We start from the raw sequence: 13,132 nt of genomic DNA, 5'->3' as shown, positions 1-13,132 counted from the left end.
CTAGCTAGCTCACTAGCGAGAGTTTATCTCATCTGGAACAAGTTATGTATGAATAGATAACAAGACATTCCTAGTGTATTTTGGCAAAGGGTATTCTCTGGTTTCATGCTGTTCATAATCTGCTAAGTTAGTGAACCACATTTGCCAAGATAAGTTGGGAATATTGTTTCGTAGCTCTGCAGAAATTAAGGCCACAAGGGACTATTAGATCATTTGATCTGGCCCTCTATATGCTACAGATCATAAAATTTCGTCCAAATACTTTCTAGGAAGTCCAAGCACTTTATAATGGCCAAAATACTGGGTCTTCAAACCAACTTAAATGCCTCACATAAAGAGCAGGGCATCTTAATGTGCCACCAGTGAACAAAGTGTGATATTCCCAGTGATCCCAGTAGTCAGACTTTGATCCCTGACCTTGAAACAGAAGGGAGGGGAAAAAAACAGTACAAAGAGAAAAACAAAATCGGATGGCTCCCATCTGACCCTGGCCTGACCTGTACACGTAAGTACCGTGTAATCATGGTGGTTTGGCCAGGTGAATAAGATGTACCAAGCAGGAGGTTAGGAGCATTTTCTGTACCATCTTGGAGCAGTGGTCCATCTCTTTGATCTCTCCTTACTACCAATCCCTAACACTTCAAAGGACTGTTGACAACAACAAGACCTCAAATCCCAGAAATTAAATCAATACAGTTGGAGGAAAATTTCCTAAAAAAGAAGAAAATTTCTTTTGATGTTACATAGAAAAGCCTGAAGCACTGAAGCATGAGGTGCCATTACTTTTAGCAATCTGGTACTTTAGGGGTTCAGAACATAACACTGACCATGTAAGTAAGCCCAGTCTTCCCAGGGCCCTGCAGGCGGGGAGCCGTCTGGAGGGCTGAGTTTGCCAACTCCAAGGCTGGCAGCCGGGATCTCTGTTTCACACAAGCCCAGGTTGAAGTATTCTTCCTAATAGCTAAATAAAAATGTACTTTTTCTTGAGAGATCTGACCACAAAAGAGGCACAGCCATGGAAGTCCATATTTTTCCCAAGGGGTAACTGGAATGTTCAGTCATTCTTGCTCCTAGGAAATGGCATCTTATTTCAAAACTGAGCTTATCTAACTGTCGCTGGACCTTGAGAGGTTCTTGTAAACAAGATAGAAAGGCCTCACACTGCGAAGTGCCTTACTTAAATACAGGTGTATGGCATATATAGTTATATGCTTTAACCAAACTACCTCTCATTCTTCTCTATGATAAAATAAATACCAGTCATCTCCCTACTGGAAGTCCCTCCACCTTTGCACTTCTAGAGATCACACTGAGGGAGCGGTTACCCCTTAAATCCAAAGGCTTTTTAGAGCCACAGTTTTTCAAGGCAGAGTCCTCCACTTTGTAAGTACTATCCACATCTTTGATACCTGTATACATTATCTTGCATTTAGCTATATTAAAATGAAACCTGTTGCTTTGTGATCATATAGCCAGGCCCTTTAGGTGACTCTGTAATAGTACCTTGTTCTCATTATTTGAGACAATAACGATCTTTGTTCCATCTAAAATTTTTACAATTAAAAATTTATAACATAAAAATCATTTATAAAAGTTCATAAATTACTTTTGTTACCTTGTATTAAATGTAGAATGTGCTGCATTAAGGAAGTAAACATCCATTTTTAAATATGATTTTGTTGAAGCCCTAAAAAATGGTCACAGTGAATGTCCTTATAAAGTCTTCCAGTTGGAAATTATGTGGAATAAAAGGGCTGATTGTCAAGTCCATATATGTTTGTTTTATTTTTACAGGTGTCCTTGGTCAGCATGATTTTCTTGTCATCTCTTTTCAGAAATAGCCAGGGATAGTTTAGCATGTCAAAGACAACAATTTGTGGTACTCTTTCACCTAGTTTTAAGCTTGTTTCAGCTTAAAATAGGTACGATTCTCTTTGGAAGACAATAAAAAATATGTTAAAAATCCAAAATTTCTTGAAAGTATGAGATTTCTCTGTATGTGTAGGATATGATGCTGCCATACACAGTGTCCAGATTTGTGTTACTATAGCCGACATTTTTTCCTTACCCCTATTTTTTCATCTCCTGATTAATCTTATTTAGGTCCCAACTCTGCAACTTTGCTCCATCAGGGTGAATCTGAGGACATTATCTAAGTATTTTGGCATGAGAGACATAAAATTGACAAGAAATGATGGGAGAATTAAATCTATGTTATGCTGTAATGGCATGTGTTTATCAAAAAGTTTCTTGAAAACTTCACCAAGCTGAAATCAGTAGGGTTCTACAGACATTATTCTAAATATAAGAGAATATAATAGAAAATTCTCTTCCTTTTTAAAGGCTTCTTTGACTGTTCTTTGGGATTTGAGAGCAGGGGTGTTATTTCCTAGCATTCTGTACTGTGTTATAAAAGAAAAAAAGGAGAAAAAGCCCTGTGATCATTTCAAGTTTATTTCTATAGGACTTTTTCTATATTGGTTAATTATTCATGGTGAAATCCTCTGAGTAAATGGATTTGGCAGAGGGATGATGGGGATGATCCATAAAGTGCAAAAGAAAGGAAACTATATATGCCAAGCGAGGAGTATTCTAACATTTCATTTCTATGCATGGCTTAAAATACAAATAGCAAAGCCTGATAAGTATAAAACAAATTATAATGACAATATATACTGTTGTTGCAAAGACAGTATAGTGTTGTAGCATCTCATTTGCTATTTACATTGCAAAATTTATGTTTATAAAAGTTCATAAACTGGATGCAATTCTTAAGAGACTGCATATCCCTAGCTGAGAGCCAGGTGTCCTTTGTTAGGCCGTTTATTTTAGATTTTTGTTACTCTGCCTTCTTCAGTAACTCAAAATTAAGGTTCTTGCATAATTCACAAACCTGGAATTTCAATAAGGCTTTTCATTCCCAGGGTTAATAAATACTCATCCAGCCACCCAGTTCCTAATGCCTGTGTAAGGAGGGTAGTATTGTCATCTCAGTGTTATTCACTGTAAAAGTTAGGCAGAGGAATTAAAGAACTACTCCCATCAATGCAGATACTGGGCAGCCTGAGAACAAAAATCAAGATTTTCCCAGTCCCACTTCCTAGCAAAAAAATCTTTAATGCAAGCACTCCCCAGAATTTTGCTGCTGCTACCACAGCGTTTCATAAGGGAGCCTGGGAAGAAGGGAGAGGAAAGGTGAACCCATTGTGAAGCAGAAAGCATGGCAAGCGTGGCATCCAAACAAGGGAAAAAACTTTTTAATACTGGAATGAATTTGCTCTCTGTGTCAAGTGTGAATGGTGCCTGCATTGTACGGTTTTGTTGTCCACTCTCCTGAGCAGATGGAGCTTGCAGTTGTATGTCACTTGTTTATTACATCCTCTTAAGATTAGTAGCTGTGTGGCCAGATGGGTCTGGGAGCACAGCTGTGGATACAAGGAAATAAATGAAACCTGTCTGATGCTGCCATGCCCTTTTGTGAGATGCTGACATGTTGCAACTGCAACAAAGCAAAAATCACTTTCCTTTAATATATTAGCGAATTAGATGTACTTTCTTTTTTTTAATCAAATCATATGAAATCAGGAGGATGAGGTTCAGAGGATGCTATAATTCTAAGAAGAAAATGTAGTTGAAATCCGCAGCAAACAGCCTCAGCAAATTTACAGGAGCAATTTTAATGTGGTAAAATAAATATAAAGTACATCTCAATTAATCATCCATATAAAATGTAAAGCAAAGGTTTCTATAGAACAAAGACTGCTATAGAGCATACGCCAACTAGGCAGTAGTATTTCAAAGTTTATTAGATGGCATATGTTGAATTATTGATCCAACATTCTGATAAACTATATAATGCATTCATGTAAATGCAAATGAAATGCTGTTCTATAGAAGAATGCCAGATTATAGGCTAGACTTCAAAAAATGAAGCTAGCAAAGATTTAACTCCTTCATGGCAGTGGACACAAAGTTGGTCACAAAGCCACCACCAATCTAGAGATACTGGATGGAATTCATCCTACAGTGCAGGTCTCCACATCAGAGGTTTCATCTCCATTCCCCTTCTAGTCTAAGGGGAGAAATAGGCATTTTTAAGGAAGAATGCACCTGACCTCATTTAGAGGACACAATGTGTCTTACACCAAAGAGGGTCAGATGCTCTCCTTGGACAGTAAAAGGTGGCTGACTGTCTGGTTGTGCTGTGGGCACCTCCTTTCTGTCCCACCAGCGGAGTAGATTTGATGTGGTATCTTCGGTACCAATTCAGATATAAAGTTATATCTTGTTATAAAGTCATTGAACTGTTTTTCTTCCCTCCTTTTAAGTATACAGCTGGATCGTTCTGATGCAGATGGTTTGTGGATCAACATGAAGCTGAGATTTGGAGGGGTGGTTGTTGCTTCTTTTTTTTTTAGAGGGAAAACAGTTTTGGGGAGTACAAACTAACCTGTTCCTTTTGAGCACCTCAGTGCATGAGTTTAAAAATACATCATGATGATATGGAAGGGAGCCGTGCATGTTATTAGCTGTGGAAGTGGCACTTTCTGTGAGCTGAAGGACCATAAGGATTTTTCTCCAATGTGTGTTTCTTCCTTCATTGTCTAGCAAAATGAGAGTCAACACTACAGGAAGTGTTCTGTGCTTTTCAGGAAAATAAAAACTTAAAAATGTGAAATACTTGGACTTTGAAAGAGGTAGTGTTATAAAGAGGATAATCATACTATGATTCATTGTATCTGAGATCTAAAATTGGAGCTTAACAGGGTCCAGCCTTAAGATAGAATATGATGATAGGCAGCCACATAATGAGTATGACGTGTAGTACAAAAACATTTTTCTGCTTCTGAAAGCTGCTATAAATCATGTATACTTTGGAAGACTCTTTTATGTTAATTAAGGAAGATGCAGCAAGTTGCAATATTTTATGGGAAAAGAGGCAAGTGCAAGTGCAAATTGTTGTGCTTTTTTTTGCCTTATTGCAGAGAGGAAGGAAGAAAAGTTTCGTCCAATTCTGACGGATTTTGTAGCTCCATATTGTAATGCATGCCAGGAGGTTGGGAGGTAGAGGTAGCAATTTTCATTGACTTCCACCATACTGTGTTTGCTTCATTAAAAAATTACAAATTTGTTGGCAAAAAGCAGTAACATATTGCTAGAAAACATCAAAATTCACAGTGTAAATTCATAACTTAAATTTGTGTTCAAAACTGTGGTTTGTGAATTCTGTCTTTTCTTTTAAAAAAGAAGGAATAGCATAATAAAAGGATGTAAAGCTCCTATTTCTAGGTCAGACCAAAGATCTTTAAGCCAAATATCCTATTTCTGGCAGTGTATCAGACTTGCTAAAATCTTTATTAAGTGAATGGATTTTATAACATTCTGAAATGGTAATCACAAAGAAGAAATCATCAAAGCGTCAATACCTTATGCAATTATATATGTCTGATGTTATACTGATGAACATTATGGAATGGAAATAATATTTATTCCTGATTTATCTGAAAATATTATACTATTTCTAACAGGTGTTTTGTTTTGTTTTGTTTTGTTTTCTCTTATTTCTACAGGAAGTTGCCCTTGTCCTTGCAGCTATACTGGTGTTTTTGTTGGCTTTCTATGCTTTCTTTTATCTTAACATTTCCAACGAAGTTGACCTTGATCTGGATCCAGATGAAAACTAGCAGATGCAATGAGTCTATCATCAACATTTCTTCAGCTTAACAAGACTACGTAGGAACACACAGTCCCTTCACTGTGAGACAGTAAATGATGCCATTTCGTGCAGTCCAAATTCATAAGAAAGTTTTGCAATACGTCAGTCACTTTTACATTCCAGATCTCCAAAATAAGAGGAAACTCATGCCTGGCAGGTGTTTTTGGTTAACGCCAAAGCCGGGAGCAGCAGTACAATACATGAAGTTTATTGTTTACATTATTTTTTTCTCAGGCAGAGAACTTTGATGTTAAAAGACAGGTGCTATTATTATCATGGGTATTGATGCTGACTTCACAGGAGGAGAGTCTGCCTTGACTAAATTTAGGAATCAAAGCTTCCTAATAGACAAATTAGTTTCCTTTTCCTTTCCCAAAAGAAAGCAGAAATACCAAATAAAAAGTCTTTTCTTGGTTTGTATTTAAAATATATCAAAAAACCCTCATCTTTTCTCTCCCTTTTAATCTTTCTTGTGCATGTGTGCACACGCGCACGCACAAAGATGGAAGAAACTGTAGGAGAAAATATCTTTTTAGAAGCAGTCTGTCACCTTCTATATGGACTTAATTTTATGTCATCCCAGATTCTGTGTGCCCATATATCTGCAGTAATCTTTTTCATTCTTTTGCCAACTGTTCAGCACACATGTGTTCTGTCAGAAATGGCACCTGGATGACAGAAGCTCTAACATTCGCATATGCCTCTGAAACACAGTTCTTTGCCTCCTGTGCTGTCTGAACTAGTGTAAATAGAAAGTTCAGTCGATGTTGGTTTTAATTAGTGTATTGCTCTATTGTTAATATAAAGTCAAAATTGTATTTTAATTATACTGTTCCTGCTGGTTGTGGTATCAACTTGCTCTACTTATTATGGGGATGTTGTAAAAAATTGCTTTCCAGTTATACAGTCATTTTAATCATCAGACTAATGTCAGAAGTTGTAAGTATTAAGAAACCTTTTTTTCGTGTGTACTAATAATTGGAAAAATCTTGGCCTCATGACATCCTTCAGTTCTTGCAAAGTACCTTTCAGAATATGCACTGTAGATAACAGTTCTCATCCCTTTGTTAACCAGAAGCCACTTGAAGAAGTTGGTATGTCAAAGCAGCTGCAGGGAGCTGTAAAATTCTGGCTTTATCCTGTTCTGCTTTGGGTTTGGCATGTAACTGAGCTTGTGGTTGTAAAGGTTCAGTTTTGTTCCTTTTAAAAATATGGTCAGTCTTTCTCTAGTTCAGATTCACTTTGACACCCAAAAAAATATAGAGCTCTTGGTGCTGAATGTGGCAAGGGAGTTAGGCAGACTGGCTTCCAGAAAAGTTGTCATAATTCTGAAATTCTGTAGCAAACTAGCTTGGCTTTATCTTTGATACCAGTTTCAGGGCTGAACATTAGGTTTAGTTGCAACTGAGATATTTACGGACTTGGTCCAGAAATGCCTGGCTAAGATTTCTTATAGTGATTTTGAAGACAAAGGGATACAAATCATAGCAAATATTATAATGGAAAATATATTCATTTTACATTGACCCAGCCCCATTATCACCACTTAAGGAACTTGGATCAATGCAGTTAATTTTTAAACCATATAGTAACTATGACCATATACATTACGAGTCTCTAAGGATCTACTTCTTACCTGTCATACTCCTCATTCACTTTGTACAATGCAAAAGAACTCCGCTAGAAATTCAGAGTAGAGCAGTCTTCCAAGAAAAATATGAGAGAAGCACAAACATGTATGTGCAAATATTTCTCATTTTCTAATTATGACTGTTACCAACACAAAATCCTAACATTTATGCATTCCAATGGCTTATAGTCCACTAAGGCTCACACACATGACCAAATGCTTAGCAACATGTTGCATTTATGGTGAAGCATTGTCTGACACATGGCCCGACTTTCAGTGGAGAAAAAAGCATATCACAAGCTGTCTCCTTGGATGTGACATGCCTTTCGCTTCACCAGTGCCACACCACATGTCACAGAAGCTGCAGACCTCTTCTGTTACTCTGCATGAGCAATTTTCTTGTTCCATAAAGTGCTGGAAGGATTGTTTTTTTAATGTCTGCACGTAGCTCTTCTGGGTGATGTGTGGCCTGGGAATGATGTGTAGTTATCCTCTTCATGCAGGTTGTCTTGTAACTTGCTTTCTGAATGAGTTACATGAAAAAGCAAGCTATTCTTGCTGTCAGATTTATGAAGTTCCGAGAAAAGGAAGATTGCATTTCCCATAATTATGACTCATACACAAAATCTGAAGCACGTATATGTTTGATTGAAGCAGCTTCCCTGATCTGTGGCTTATCAGTCCATATTGCCCACAAGTGCCATAGTTTGTCTGTTGGGTTCATTTAGATTAGGCGTTTTCATTTACATGAGAGATATTCTCATGTAACAAGAAAATTTCCTTTCGCTTAGATATGCTGGATAGACTTTTGTTCAGTGTGCACAGAAATACATTGCAAATGTTGCAGCAAATACACTTTTTTCTCTTATCAGTACAATAATTTCTAACGGGACTATGTCAATAGGTTTTTAAAGCTAAAAGCTCCCACTTTTCATAAAATTATTCATCCTTGGTTTTCTAAAAGGCACAAGCACAACATTATTCACAATGAGGTCTGATTCTGAGCTTACTAATTTATGATTCCCCTGAGTTCACTGAAATTACAGCTGATTTACTCCAAGGGAAAAGCAGAATCTGACCTGAAGTTATTTCTGCTTTCTGGCGTGCTACATTGTCCATGCCTGATATTTTAAAGTAGAGACTGATTTTAATCTTGCAAACGTGGCTTATTTTGCCCTTAATTATATCTGAGATTGAATGCCTCTTGGTTTTTGGACCACTTATCTTTGTATAAGTTGCTCAGTGTCTATTTCAATAATAAATGTATTTTTACTATTTTTGTGCTCTTATTAATGTTGGATGTGTCACACTGAATTATGTATACATTTGAAAGGACATTAAAGCAATCTACACAGCACAATATTAAAATGTGAGCAGTGATACCAGTTTTAGATTATCTGGATTATTCTAGGCAGTTCTAGCCCCTAAACTCATATTAAAACTGAGCATAGCCTATGAATACTTAAAAGACAATAAAGAGAACTTCCCTTGGCATCCTACCCAATACCAATAGAGCAGATCTCTTTCTGCAGACAAAGGTGTTCCTTGTAGCTCCAGTCAACTTCAGACAGATTGACTTTATTATAAAAGTAATACTTCTATATGCTTGTTTCAAAGAAAGATTGCTGATCAAACTGTTTACACAGCAGCCCTGGCTTAAGGGGGCAGGTTTTTCCAAGTATAGTCACCTGTAGGGAAAGGGTAGATATCAGTATTGTTGCTGCCCTCTGCTTGTGGAGTAAACTGAATTTCTTTCCAGCAGAGGTTGTGGAGGAGATGCCTGCACCAAGTCCTTGCACCGTGGGTGGGAGCGAATGTCCCATCTGGAAGAGTCTGGCTAGGAAGGTGTGACAGCCTTCCAGCAGTCAATTTGCTCACTAAATCTTCCCTCAGCAGTTTTCCTTTTCCCTTTGATCTTGCAAAAGCAGAACCAGCATGTAGACCATCTCAGGACAGAAGCCTCAATATAGTAGTTTTACTAGGGCTGCTGGTGAACATTGCCAAGGAAAGGCTTTAACTCTACTTCCTAGAGTCCATAAATATATTTTACTGGAAACTTAGGAGGCATGTTAAGCATTTCCCTAATGGACCCTAGAGATATATTTAAACTTTTCTTGAAGAACGCTTTATTTAAGGTTCACTGTTGCATATCATACAGACATCATGTGATTCAGGATCTGTCATAGCTCCTTCCATGCATCAGACCAGCTGTAGCAGGGATGACGTGTAGACTGTGAGGTTGTGCCACAACACATAACTGTGAACATACGCAACATGAGCAAACTCATCTGTTTAGGTGTCATCTAGAGTAGTTGACCTGACAAGTTATGTTTGAAAACAAACGTTTTTTAAACAACCCTACTAAATGAAGGCACAGTGAAAGCCCTGCAAAACCTCTCATCCCACTTCCATGAAAATTGCTACCATGGAAGAGGCTTATCTGCTAACTTAGGGCCAAGTTTTGAATGCTGCCCTTTCAGGGAAGAAAATGCTGCTAGCAGCTCCCACTAGAGCGTTGATTCATTTTGCTTTGATATGGGATTGTGCCTATAAGCACAACTGAGCCAGTTGGTGAAGGTCAAAAGCATTCAGGACAATTCTCAGCAAAGGACTGTACTTGAAGTGCAGACTAGGCAAGTTAGAGTGCCAACAAAGAAGATACTACAGATCTTGATCACATTTCAAGTTTTACTTACAGTAGCATAATAATTAGTGGTGCTTATGACTAAGAAAATAACAATATGGCACATCAATAAGACAGCAGAAATGTGGTGTTGGAACCGCTTCTTAAAAGATTTTGTAGTGGATTATGCCTGCACTTTGGGAAATGAGTCCATGAGATGAATAAACTGGCAAAGATTGTCTGTGATCTTATGCTTACAGTATTTTTCCCTTAAAGAGCCGATGGAGATATTTTGCAACACTTTTCCCCATCATCCTCTTGGTTTGCTGTAATACATTCTTTTGTAGATGTATTTCTACACTTTTCCAAGAGTGGAAAAATACTTTTTGTAGTTCATCAGTGCATTTAATTGACAGAATCCTCTGCTCTTCCTTTTATCCCCCCTTAATTACAACCAAATTGGTGGGGAGACAGCCAAAATGTTAGGTACCAGTGTCTCTCAAGCAGATGTCACACCACTATTTTTTAGCTCGTTTAAATGAATAAACATGTTAAACTGTGAAGTATTACATTTTAGATTTTTTTCATTTAAAAAATGGGACAATCTGTTTACTGTCCTTAATTGAGACAACAACCCTGGTGGTTGCCAGTTTTGGCAGTTGTAATGATGAACTATAAATATTGGGACAAATCAACTAACTGGTGATTGTGGAGGATAGTTCAAGTAGAAGCCTCATTCTGCATGAATACTTTTTTCAGTGCTATATTTTTTCTAACTTCTATAATTGTTATACTGGTTTTGCATGTTAAAGCCATAAATAAATACATGACTAGTCAAACAATAGGCTTGATTCTGTTGTCTTATTCTGAATCACTAAAAAAGCAGAAATAAGCTGACAGCCCTGCAGCACAGATCATGCCTTGCCCAAATTCTTCCTAAAAGGTGTTTGTTCAAGTCAGTTATAAATGTGAGCTCCAAAGACCTTCATTTTGCTGAACGTTGGAAAGACTGAGCAGCATATAGATCTTTGGGAGTTTGCCATTTCACAAAGAAATTGTAGGAATTTCAAAGAGCGAAGCCACAGGAGGTGAGTACAGAGTTTGGTGACAAACTGATGTCATTCTCCTATCGGAGTTCCTCCGGGAACAGGAGTGGAAGAAAACAGAAGTAAAAAGGCCAGTTCTTCCAGGAGAACACCACTTCACAGCTCACCATCTTGCTCAAGAAGAGGGTGGAAGAAAAGCTAAATCTGATATCAAATCACAGCTACCTCAATTTATTTTTCATAGGGCAAAAAAAGGGCCAGGAGGAGGTAAAGATGTTTGAAACGAAGCAGCTTCTCATTGGCTCAATGGTTCATTTATTTAAGTAAGGAATAAACAGGGTTTGGGGGATCTACACAAAGCATAAATCAGGATAATTGCTGTTGTCTTCATGTATAAAAAAAGTCAAATTATGCCAAGCTAGTGTAGCTTTGTGCGTCTGTTATTGTGTTAAATGTAAATGTATTGGTGCTAGCAATGTCCCCTTTTCTTAGGGACACCTTCTTCCTCTGTGATACCATCAGCAGAGGGGAGGGACTGGGAGGGAAATGGCAGGGGAGCCCCTTTGCTGGTTCTGCACTCCGAAAGTATCACCCCTGCTAGGTGGGGAGCTGCTGGTGTTTAGAGTGGGACTGCAGACCTGGATTGCTTTGGACAGGCTACAAAAAAGTACAGAGCAGAGCTTAACCTACAGGGTGAGTCTCCTACCATCACTGGTGCCTGATTTGTTACCACAAATAAATAGAAGCTGAGATGTTCAGTCATTTTACTTTTGTTTACTAGGTTCTCAGGGAGGTGCCAGAAAAATTGTCTTTCGTTGTCCTTTTGAAACTTGTTTCTGCAGAGTTGTTTCCCTTAGTGTGTATGGCACTGCTTTCCAGTCAAAGAATGCTATGCTCATTCATGCCTACTGCTTTTGGTAGGAAAGCTGTAGACGTTATCCTTTCGCAAGGAGGGTCTGGGGAGTGACCTGCCATCTCCCCTGCTCTCGCCTGGCTCTTTGGGAAGGACAGCAAATCCTGAATTGAGGGTAGCTTTATTTAGCCTTTCCTGCCAGAGGAAGCTTCAGAGCAGCCTGCACATTGAAAGTCAGGTTTTTGCATGCTTCCTTTTTGATTACCTCCTTCGGCTTCTCATTTAAAAGATGAGCTGAGGTGCTGGGGTTGTATACTTAAAGCAGGGCTGTTTTAACAGTGGTATCATGGGTTCTCACTACCCTAATGAGCTCGTGACTGTTCCTTCTTAAATGGCAGACAATCATGTTTGTGTTTATCTGTTCATTAATCGTAGCCGTTCTGGAGCTGCCCTTCACAGGCAGTACTTTACCTTTGTGCCACTGTGTCTCTGCTGCTCCAGTAATAACGGGATGTGCTGAACAGAGAATAGAGTAGAGCGGCTTCTTCAGATCATTACCAAAGCCACAAATTGATAAAAGGTTAGGCAATATATGTGGGGGAAATTTTCCCAGTGCACTATATAGATTTTTATTTTGAAAAGCAGCCTTTTAAAAATTGCTGTCTTCTTGCGAATGCCATTTGACAGTCCTTGCCCTTATACATGAAGGCTTGTGAGTTCACCTTAAAATAAGACAAGTTATAAACATGATTGTGTTAATCATGAGAATGCATCAGACTTTTTTTTCTCATAAACCAGTCATCAGCTGTTTCTAATTAATAGAAAAGTGGCTTTGTTTGTGGGTGATACACTTTGGACAAATGTGGCTTCTCATCTGAAATGTTACGGAATGATAATTACCTCCCTCTGGTTAAGGGTTGCCGCAAAATAGGAATTACTTGTATAACTTTTTCCAAAAACTGTGATGCTGAAATTTGGTAAATTCTCCACAGAAATATCAAATCTGTCGCTCTAACAAGAGCAATGGTTTTGAAATTTTTCCTTGCCAAAGAATTTTACCTTCTGTATTAGGAAATTTCAGTATCATGATGGAGCGGGTAATGGATGAAGGACAACTGAAAAGAACAAAATAAATGCTTAAGAGACTCTTCACATGCATTATTCAACCTGTCCTATACACACTGCTGTTACTGGACTATGTCAGTGTTACGGGGTGATGGAGAAGCAACGCATTTGAGACAATCTACTTTGCTTGTGATTGTTG

At 38.2% G+C, this 13,132-nt stretch overlaps 1 protein-coding gene across 5 annotated transcripts in view; it reads left to right on the top strand.

Annotated features, from left to right (window-relative positions):
• The window catches only part of TRIQK (triple QxxK/R motif containing), a 63,409-nt gene extending 52,598 nt beyond the window's left edge, over positions 1 to 10,811 (top strand). For all 5 annotated transcript variants that reach the window (XM_075085389.1, XM_075085385.1, XM_075085387.1 and 2 more), the window contains one exon: positions 5,571 to 10,811. In XM_075085389.1, coding sequence (XP_074941490.1) covers positions 5,571 to 5,684 — 114 coding nt within the window. In that variant the 3' untranslated portion in view covers positions 5,685 to 10,811. The remainder of the gene's footprint in view (positions 1 to 5,570) is intronic.
• Positions 10,812 to 13,132: the final 2,321 nt, after the last annotated feature.

Source organism: Phalacrocorax aristotelis, chromosome 2, assembly GCF_949628215.1.
Source record: "Phalacrocorax aristotelis chromosome 2, bGulAri2.1, whole genome shotgun sequence".
In the NCBI taxonomy this organism is placed as follows: domain Eukaryota; kingdom Metazoa; phylum Chordata; class Aves; order Suliformes; family Phalacrocoracidae; genus Phalacrocorax; species Phalacrocorax aristotelis.
The sequence above is the reverse complement of the archived record's forward strand: the minus strand, read 5'-3'. Positions and strand labels throughout refer to the sequence as shown.